Source organism: Mercenaria mercenaria, chromosome 19 (assembly GCF_021730395.1).
Source record: "Mercenaria mercenaria strain notata chromosome 19, MADL_Memer_1, whole genome shotgun sequence".
Taxonomy (NCBI): domain Eukaryota; kingdom Metazoa; phylum Mollusca; class Bivalvia; order Venerida; family Veneridae; genus Mercenaria; species Mercenaria mercenaria.
Window position 1 is genome coordinate 45,869,838 of NC_069379.1, and position 11,456 is coordinate 45,881,293.

Below are 11,456 nucleotides of genomic sequence, written 5' to 3' on the forward strand. Positions count from 1 at the left end.
ATCTGCAAAAGAGGACTTTGGCAAACACTGAAGAGCAACATCAGATGCAACAGAATGTGATGTATGATCAGGAACTTCACTTATTCTAAGTAAATCAAGACCTGACACCCACATACAAGTTTGCACATACAATATTTCATTTTATAACCAGTGTGTTTGCTGTTACCGTGAAACTATTGTATTTGTATCACATTATGTGAAAATGTTAATGTAAACTATTATTTATTTTAGTTCTTTAATATTCACATAAAACCTGAACAACAGTAACAAGTTTTCTCCTTGTTTGGTGTTTAAATTACAGACCATAATGTCACAAATAATGGGGGTTTTTGTTGTTGTTTTTTTTCAAATTGAGACAGTAACAGGAAATGTTACCGGGAAACTATTGTATGTGCTAGGAGGCAGATACAATAGTTTCCCTGTCAAAAAAAGTTAATGGTTGCAGATACAATAATTTCACATTATTAAAAATAGAACAAGAAATTATTGGAAAGTTTTTATAGTAGTTTTGCTGTAGATGTATGACAATAAAAGGCTTAAGAAAATGCAATAAAACCATTTTTAGTCAAAATGTCAGATACAATAGTTTCCCGGTCAGCCCTCGACATGTCAAGCACAGATCTGACATGTGATTTTAGCAAACAAATTGCAAAGACAATTAGGAAAATAGCTCTACAGAGCAAAACACTGTGGACTATTTAAATAAACCATCATGCGACTACCGTTAATATTACGCCATTTTTATGTTTAGTGCCTGTATGCCTATATGATACGTATAAACTAATTTGATATAATGAATTTGAACATATTTTGTTACGGTTTTATAAACCATATTGATCAAAACTCTGTAGACTTTAGCAACACGATGGGTTGACAAATAGCTCAGGCCGTGTTTCTTGTGTCGGTAGATAACTGTATTGATAAATCTACAAACTACCTTTTGAAATGTAAAACGCAAACAATCACAATGATAACAGACACTGTTTTATTGAATCTATGAAATATGTGAAAGATAATTAGCACCACCTCAAGCGTAAAAAAAAAACAACAAACGTTTAGACTCCACGCAATGGATTAATTGTATCGTTTTTTCTTAAGGCATTCATCTGTAATACCAATATGTGATTGTCGGCATAAATTATTCATCTGTGTTTTATATTTTTTATTTATTACTTATAAACACTAAGTTAGAAAAATGTTTATAAATAGCATCATTGTTGCCTTTAAGTTTGCCTTTAAATAAGTATAAAGCGTACGTACTGTGATGCGCCAAAAAGTATTTTACATATTGTCCCTGCTTCCTGCCATGAAAATGATGTACTGCATATTGTTCCCCAAGTTCCATTCATCAGTAACTCAACTCTTCCATCGTACAGCCCAATACCATTAACAAGCCGAATTTCTGTGACATCTGATATATGAGTAAATCACCGTTAATTTTCTATGCTTTGGCCGATTTAGAATGTCTTTATAATCAAACAATGAATTGTTTTGCCAAAATATTCTGTTAGATGTTCAGACCAAATAATAATCTATTATATATATATATAGCCCACATCAGATACGGAAATATATGATGTTATGTATCTATGACGTTAATTGGTATGTCAATAATAACTAAATGATAAGGTCTCTGTGTTTCATGTATCAAAAGGCTTGAGCTTTTAAACATTTTTGTAGCCATCATTGTCTAAAATTGTAGTTAACTGTGATTGATATAGCACTAGAAATAGATTAATGTATGCATCGAATGAGTCATTAAGGTAGTACGCTGGTCTGTCTGTGGATTTTGCTAGAAAACGCCTCGTGCAATCAAGGCCTGTCAAAGTACATTCGAGTCGAATACAACATCAATATTGTTATTAACCATGATGGAAATCATTCATTTGAAGAGATGCCTGTTTCTATGACATATTACAAAATTAGACATATGTGTGACTTATCCAAATGGATCTGCTACAAATTTAACTCACAACGGAAATACATTCAAATTGATCCTATGGCTTCTGGTTTCACGCCTATTAGAAATACTATTTTTACATTTTTAAGTAATGTCTATGTTTGCATATACAATGTCCTGATATCGCTAAATCTTAACAATTCCATTCTAATTCCATCATTTTACGCTTGATGTGTACGGTTTATTATTTAAACTGTAGCTTTGTTAGCGTTAGAACAGGATTAGGATATAAGCTTTAGCGTGTCAGGTATGTGTATGTAACTGTCATTCTGGTCGAATATTGTCAGCTACTGATTATATTTGTTACTTATTTCAGACGTTCATATGTGCGTAAATTTTATTATTATATAATTTTCATAAACATTTTATAACGGATGAATATATCTAATGTAACAGAGCGCATACAGAAAGGTATCTATTTAACACTATTTACGTAAAAAGTGAATATATATACTACTAGTAACTTAATACATTTGCTAGCACGTACAGCTTCAATTATATTACGCAAAAATAAGCATTGAACTTTCGATATGCATTCTAGTAAGTGTTCATTGTAATATAATTGTTCGTCAAAATGTGATGTCAAGTATATAACGTCTTTTCACTTGAGGTTGATTTTGTTATTCTTATAATATTCTCCGGATAAAATAAAAACAAATAACGCGTAGTATGTTTATATTTTTTTTTTTTGCACAAATTTGAACGTCAAATGATATTTACTAGATTTTGGGCAGTGTTTGTATATCAAAACCACCACAAGACCTTAGTATATACCAGAGTGAATACGTTAAAACGTTAAACAAAAGATAAGAGGTAAGGGTAGATTTCTCGGAAGCACAGAGCACCAAAAACACAGCCACAGAGCCACGCATTTGCATAGTAGGCACACAACAAGAAAAAGCTGTAATGGAAAAATATTTCAGACGGGTTGCTTCAAACATCCAACTAGTACATATTAATTTATGCTAAATTTAGATGGAGGAGAAGAAAATGGTAAGGGGCAAAATTGGGCCGCGGGGTAGGGGGGAGGAGGAACATTTTGGTTCGAAAAGTAGTACTTTTGTTCCCATGGATATTAATAGTACGTAGTAGTAAAAAATAGATAACGAATAGAAACAGTCCTTCATGACGTCCAATATTACGGATTTTCATTTAAATCATTCTTTGAAATATCATCATAGAAACATTAAAAATGGCATTTTCATACCTGCTGTACAAGATACTGACGGTACAGACCATGTCCCTGCTTCACAGACACTTGTATCTATGTTTGACCTGAATCCAGTTTTACATGCCACAGTAAGCACACTTCCATCCTCTGATATTGACTTTGCGTATCCGTTAGATATATCAACTTCGCCACATTCTGTATCAAAAATGTCAATTACTAATCCCTCTTACATATAATGCAGTCGAACAATATCTCCACATTAAAGTTGAGGCTTTTTAGCCCTTATCTCAATTCAAAATATTTGAATATTTTAGATTCTCAAAACAAAAAAGATCAGACACAGTTTTTTAAAATATATTGTTATATAACTGACTAAAACCACAGCAAATGCGACCGATAAATCGTTTGTTAAGTATGTTAAATTGAACAAGAACAGAAGCGTCCCACTCATAAACTCATTTCCCGGTGAATATTTTGTTAAGCGTATTAGATATACACCAATAAAGTAAACTTGTTCGTTGCATACCGTAAAATCAAAACAATTTCAAATCACCGAGAGATTAGCTACATACCTGTGCAAACAATGCTTATATCCCTAGCATGTGTGCACTGTACATTTACGTCAAATTTGCAGTATTTGATATGTTGCTCGTTTCCATAGCATTTAAATTCTTGAGCAAATATTGGACCAATTCCCTGTCCATAAAAGGCACCAGAAACATAGGCTGTCGCTCTGATTAATGAGAAAATAAAGCGGAATGAAACTGATACAAGACATAAAACATATACAACGTATCAATGTGAGATGTTACGTATTAAAGAGAGGACCTACAGGGTGTTACATGATTGGTCCTTCATAGAATTAGTTATTTGATAAATATATGCATAATACTATGTCGTACTGTTAACAAAAACATTTTCTAGGAACAAAATTGAAAACATTTATTTGAATCTTGATCTGTAATATGTTCGTAAATGTTGCTTTTATCTAAACAGATATTGAATGCTCAAAACCTTTAGATTTCACGTTCTATCTTATCATGAAAGTTTTAGCCTCATGACAATTATCAAAATAACAAAAATTCAAGAAATATTCTGATCAAGCTCTTGTGGTTAATTGCATTAAAAAAGAAATTCATTTTTGATAAAGGCTATGGATCCAATGAATGATTGGTTAATATTAACATTAATGATTAATAATGAGGTTAACTACAGTGTAAAGTGAAATTTGGCCTTTGTTCTTGCACGCATAATCATTTTAGCATCATGATTTTCGATTTAAAGCAATACTGGATAAAAGATAAAATAACGAAAATCATTTTACATACTGAAGATTCATTGTTCTACACATGACCTTAGCATCATTCATGTCAAATGAATCATCACAGACCGTTCCCCAAACCCCATTTATACTGACTTCTACACGACCACCAAATGGCCCTGTACCGTTTGCAAGTCGAATTCCACTGATGTCCAAATAATCGCTTGCTATAAAAAAAAATAGTTCAATACTGAAAATGTTTTGAAAATATCTTTCACATACAATAATATTGTCAAATGTCGAGTAATAACAAAAATACAATAGAACGAAAAAACAATAAAACCGTCGATTTGTTTTTGCCACGCCAGTATGTGTACGCGTTGTACATATATGAAAACTGTTTTGAATTGTTGTATTTACTCACCTGTTTGAAAGTTATTGCGATTTCATTTCAAATTATTATTTGTTTGTAAACATGTATGAAAGAATCTCAATGAACCTGGCAAAAACGAAATCGGCATTGCAGAATGCATTGCCATGGCACGATGACAGATTTATTTTAATTTTCTTTTTCCCTGAAAAAAAAGTGTTGCACCTACTTCTGGACTAAATAAATCTATGCAAATTTATCACCATGATAAATTAATCGTTTACTAGCAGATGAAATCATAACACAATATTATAAAAAAAACAAGTATATTTATATTTAAATAGACTGAACAAAATATAACACTTTTAATAATCAGAAAATAATTAGAAAAAAATATATTAGGACAAGAGAAAATTGTTAAAATAATGTAAAATGTCAACTACAATGTACATAATAAATTAGATAATGAATCAATAAAAAGCTTCTGAAGCTGAAAAAAAAACAGACGACAAATGGTGGAAAACAAATAACTTGAATACAAATGATGAAACACATTTTATATTTATACTAAAAACAAGTATTGCCTTAGAAAACGATCGTCTTACCCGTTGCAATCCCGATCAAGACATGAAACAACAATGTCACGCATACCATGTGCATACTAATGAGTTTCTCGCATGCCATCTTATCTCTTCCTATCTGAAACATTAAATAAAATACATAACAGAATATCATAGGGAATAAGGTATCTGGGCGCTACCATTTTTTACCGTCTTTTTGTCTGCATTAACATCTGGCTTCAAAACATACTTCCATGGACTTAATGTGTTTTTAAAAATTATTTTCTGTTGTTTTTTGTTTTTGTATTTTTTAATGACGATTAAATGTTAATATATAGTTTATTCTTTTCGCTTTATGTGCACATGCCCGTTACTCTCATGAGAATACCCATAAATCATTTTTTGATTATATTATTCCATTTTAACGCCCTGAATGATATTTTAATAGATGTGATTAGCATTTATATTACCAGAATTTTCAAGTGTAAAATGTTTGCTACAGAATTTCGTCAATTAGTAATTATTTCTGGTCAACTTAAATGATGATGTTCGTAATTACAGTATTTAACTTTCAGCACTATTTATTTCATATATTTCTTTTAGATTTACTGAATCCAAAGAAAGCGATTTAAGAGTTATACTATGTTTGCATTGTGCTTCTGATTAGTCAAAAATGTACCCTGTATAACAAAACTATTCATTATTGAAATGCTGTCCTTGCTTTTGTGGTTGCTTTTTCTATTACTTGCTATATAACAATCAATAACAAATGAAATTAATTTCTAAAATGACACAGACATGACCTGTTGATACGGTGTAGGTTTATAATTTTAATACACGTAGAGAAAGACCTTAATAATAATGTAGGTCAAACGGTGACTTTTTCAGCTTTTCGGTGGAAGAACACCGGTGCCCCTTAAGTTTCAGACACGTTCGGGTATGACATATTGTCTTTAAATTTGTTGTAGTTAGGTGGGTTGGATCGGTGTATGTTGCGCATTGAAAGACCCAGTTCGCAGCATACCCTATCCATTTTCTATCGAACAAAAGTCGAGTCAAATTGCTAAGCCGTGTTGTATGTTTCAAAAAGATTTTCTTAAAAATAATATACTGTCAACATGTCGCTTTATCTTTCAGTATATTCTTCGAATCCGTCATCTCTGATAACATTTATTAAAATTGATACATATCTGTTTACCACTGCAACATGCACTTATTATGTGATTAAAATAAGTTTTTTCTGTTAACAAGAATAGTTCCTTGCCCAATTTTGATATCTTTTTTGTTCCGTTATGTATTTGAAACTGGCGTATAAGTTAACTTTGAAATCAACAGGATTTAGACTTGTAACTACTGTGATCACACAGGAGCATTTTCATGCATTAATTCTTCTTGGTAGAGTATCTGGGTAGAATCAACGACTTTTGGCTACCTCTTATGAAGGAATCACCACATCAGTAAAATTCAACCTGTCTGTAAAGACTATCATCATGAAATGGAAAAAAAAAACAACTGACACATGTAAGGAAGATAGCTTTATGGCTCTTGTCTTTATTGGAAGGCAATTCATGTGATGATTGATTCCATTTTCGTTACAAAATGGTCTTCCGATTGCATTGAGTAATTATATTATATCTTATGTAGTAACCTAGTTTATGGATATCTACCTGTTTATTACACACAATGAACAGGAAGTTTTAGTTTAACAAAGACTTTTTTTTCAGTTCAAAATATTTTGGAACGTTTAAAGGACACTAAAAGGTCAAGTAAACAGAATGATTTCATCCAGCTATATATTACTCATAATAACATGTAGGAAGTAAATGAGCACGATTATTTGGCAATGTTGTAAGTTGTTGTTTCATTATTCTGTGTTCAATAAAACTGTTTAGCATTGTAAAAATAAAAACATAGAAATACAAGCATATTTTGTTGATATATTTTTTCGATTTTGTTTAAAAGATTTAATGTTTCTTAAAAAAAAGAAATTCACACTGTCTGTCATTCATTAGATAAAAAGATAAAGACATTTATGCAAATAATCAGATTCAAATTGAATTATTTATAAGTTTTATTTTGTGATTTACAAACATTCTTGAAGCAAACAACCCTAGTGAAAAGAGCTTCCTGTTTGTTTGTCACAGTTGCAACTGACTTTGAGAGCAATGTTCTTATGTTATAAATCAATGAGATTTATTAAAGGCGCACTGAAACAAATTCGATTATGTAACATGCATCACCCCTTGCGTCCTTTAGAACTGGCGGAACTATACTGCATGGATAATAGAAAAAAGGCGTATATCTATTTGAATAACATTGATTTCCACTGATAAATGACTATTCATTACAGTATACAGTTGTTCTTTTAAAAATGAACAAAGGGGTTTAACGTTTTTAGATGTTGTTCACTGATTAAAATCCATTACAGTCGCCAAAATGTGTCACTTAAGGATACATTAACGAAAACCTACCTCTATGAATATACATTTGTGTATCTACTTTTCCGTAATACGACATATGACTTCTGAAAGAATAAAACATCGTTAAGACAGCCGCATGAATGTTCGAGCACGTATGAAAATAGCAGTTATCGTCCATCCATGCGAAGAAGACATAAAATATATATGCATGAAGATGTTAATGGTGACACATTTAAAACTGAATCGTATTTTAATTGTAATGCATTAAACTTTTTAAAGGGGATTTAGAAGGGTTAACATTTAGGCTGTTTCTAAAATTCATTTTTCGTTGCATGCAATTTAGTGTATTTGGTACCATCATAACCAGACACCTGTCCGCTATCAACTCCAAGTACTAGTATCAAAAGACAGTATCATCACAATGTACAACACTAAAGGTTATATAATAATATTATATCATACTAGAGGTCCTGTCGGCGTTTTGACGTCTTAAATGTAAAGTTATGATGTAAAGTTAAGTTATATTCTTTTTCAGCATGTTAGTGAAAAAATATTTGAAGTCACGACGTACATATAAAAAGCCTATCAAATACATTCAACCAAGCCAGTGAATATTCTGTATCTACCTTAATTTGTTTATGTTTCGACGCGTAGGAATACACCTCAGTGAAGGAAAGTCATTCAGTTCACGAGATTTCACGACTCTTTATTATTCTTTGTCTTATAAATACAGATCAAGGGAAATTTTTGTGATGTATGTTTAAATAATTGGAAGTTTATGTAATAAACGTGGTTTATAAGAAATGTATGTATAGACGTGACGAATCTACTTTCGTTTCATAATCTCATTTAAATTAAAGCTAGCGCATAACGAATGCATACATGTACTTCCGTTTACATTAGTGTAACCTTCGGAGCCTCGTTTTCATTAATGTATCATGTGACGATAGATACTTTAACGAATACACAATTCCACTTTCGTTTAACGTTAGAAAACATCAACTTCCGGAGCCTCGTCTTGAGAAATGCATCACGTGACGAATAAACAAAATTTCGACGCTCATTATAATAAATGCATCACGTGATCAAATCCAGCCACTGAAACATGAGCTCTTTGTTCAAAACCGCGCCGAGGCATCCGTCAGCCGCTGAAACACAGTTCTTTGTGTCTAGTCCGTGTTTAGAGCAACACAGCCGAGTTTTCAGTCATGTCACTACCCAGACCTATAACAATGGGTCGCAACGGTGTGACAGTTTTCAGATATGTCACTACCCAGACCTATAACCATAGGTCGCAACGGTGTGACAAATGCAACCAGCAACCATGTCATTACCCAGGTCTACAACGTAGGCCGCAACGGTGTGACAGTTTTCAGTCATGTCACTACCCAGACCTATAAACATAGGTCGCAACGGCGTGACAGTTTTCAGTCATGTCATTACCAAGACCTATAACCATAGGTCGCAACGGTGTGACAGCCAGCAACCAAGTCATAACCCAGGTCTACAACGTAGGCCGCAACGGTGTGACAGTTTTCAGTCATGTCACTACCCAGACCTATAAACATAGGTCGTAACGGCGTGACAGTTTTCAGTCATGTCAATACCCAGACCTATAACCATAGGTCACAACGGTGTGACAGCCAGCAACCACGTCATAACCCAGGTCTACAACGTAGGCCGCAACGGTGTGACAGTTTTCAGTCATGTCACTACCCAGACCTATAACAATGGGTCGTAACGGTGTGACAGTTTTTCAGTTATTATTGAATTCTCTCTCATATTAAATAAGAACATAATATTTAGACCATTTTGACCATTTTTTCTTTGTTTATTCATTTTTTGTAATATTTTAAAAGTTTAATGCTTCAAATCACAACATGCAAATTGTGTAAAATGAAAACTTCCTCATTCACATTCAAAACCCTTTTGTTCATATAGCTTAAATGATGAAATGTATTATTTTATAATTTGTAATGTCAAACACAAAAGTGGATGCTGAATTTATGTTTTAAAATGCTGATCATTTGTTTAAGATTCCAATATTTTTTTCTATAATCAAAAAGTAACGTGGCTGTCACACTGACATGCCGACTTGGAGCATTCTTCTTGTATAACCACGCGCCTTAAACGACACATAATTCAATATCTTTACGTTTTTGTATTGAACTGATGATCTCTTAAAGCGGACCTTTTCCCGCTAGGCTACCAAGGCGGTCGTCGCTTTAATATATATATAGCAGTCGATCTGTAGGTTTTTAACACAATCTTATTTTGCATAAATCTTATACTTATTAGAAAAAATGGAGATCTAAAAGCATATTTACCGTAAGCCATTTATCCTTTCAAACTTGAAAATCAATGATACCAGCTTCTAGATTTGCGCTTAAGAATAACACGGAAGAGAAAATATATGATTTATTTTTATTTTTTATTTTTTTGCGCATTAACCATTACATTGACATCATAACTATTTTTAAGTTTAAATCATTTTGTAAGTTTATTACTTCTACAGCACATTTTTGCCAATATAGCACAGGAATAATCTTCTCTGATTTCATTCATTGGGTAACTTCATCTTTAACAATTTGCATCATATCCTTTACATCAGTTGCATAAATTGTCTTAGCTAGGGGGATAGCGTCCTGCAGTAAGACGACTTGTTGTACACGAGATACTCGTGCACTATGTAATAGATTGTCTAAATCAAACAGCTGCAAAAGTAACATACATGTTTCTCTGTTTAAACCCGAATTTATACTAATAATCCTCAATTTGATAATTTCAAATATATAAAATATGGCTTTTGATGCACAGATATCTTAAAGATGAAAGCGTAACTCACACGATTCTTCCATATTAAATGTTATAAGCATTTCATTTAACATATTCAGAGAGGCGCTTTAATCAGTGAAATTGAATTTAATATTGTTAATTGATAATTTTTATTTAAGTGTCACTCAAATGTCCACATCGATACCTAAAAAGCCGCCAAGCAGAACAGAACATACCTGGTTTAACTGAGCTTGCTAATGTTCTGTAATTAAATATAAAGCACACCATGTCTTCAGGAATTTGAATGATTTCTTTTTAATCCAGGCGGTCAAGGAATTTTTACAATGGAATGATTCTTTAAAGACGTAAGTAATTAGAGTTGTTATACATGCTAAATCTACTTTAACTTTTTTGCAATTATAGTGATCATAAGACAGACGTTTTGATGGAATTTAAGAGCACATGAACGAAAATCTTTAGTCATTGAAAAACCCGGAAGAGAAAATACATCATCTTTATTTGTTGCGCACTGATTATTTCGTTGTCGCCGTGGTTACTTTTAAGTTTAGATCAGTGTGTAATTTCATTTTACTTAAATCATGTTTTGCCAATATAACATAGAAATATTACACTCTGATTTCATTCACTGGGTACAACTTAACTTCCTGTATAATATCATTCATATAAATATCAGTATTTATATTATTCAATATTATAATATTGAGGGCTACAAAAGGTCGTCAATTTTTTATCATTTCTTGTCACATTGACTGATACATTGCTACATTTAGTGGTAAGGTACATTTAGAGAAAACATGATTTACCTTCTGTACATTTTTTTTTCTTAAAAAGGAGGAAGATCGTGGCAATTTATGATATTCCGATAAAAAAATTGTTTTGTAACTTAATTAATGCACGTGTTTCATACAAACACTGCAA

At 32.2% G+C, this 11,456-nt stretch overlaps 1 protein-coding gene across 2 annotated transcripts in view; it reads right to left on the bottom strand.

Annotated features, from left to right (window-relative positions):
- LOC123542051 (uncharacterized) overlaps positions 1-10,106 on the bottom strand; it is a 62,585-nt gene extending 52,479 nt beyond the window's left edge. The window contains exons 1-7 of one of the 2 annotated variants that reach the window (XM_045327684.2): positions 10,070-10,106; positions 7,794-7,846; positions 5,368-5,461; positions 4,460-4,619; positions 3,704-3,864; positions 3,168-3,326; positions 1,261-1,411 (exon numbers count right to left, since the gene is read on the bottom strand). In XM_045327684.2, the coding sequence (XP_045183619.2) occupies positions 1,261-1,411; positions 3,168-3,326; positions 3,704-3,864; positions 4,460-4,619; positions 5,368-5,446 (710 nt within the window). In that variant the 5' untranslated portion in view covers positions 5,447-5,461; positions 7,794-7,846; positions 10,070-10,106. The remainder of the gene's footprint in view (positions 1-1,260; positions 1,412-3,167; positions 3,327-3,703; positions 3,865-4,459; positions 4,620-5,367; positions 5,462-7,793; positions 7,847-10,069) is intronic. The other variant, XM_053530841.1, reaches the window with a different exon arrangement.
- Positions 10,107-11,456: the final 1,350 nt, after the last annotated feature.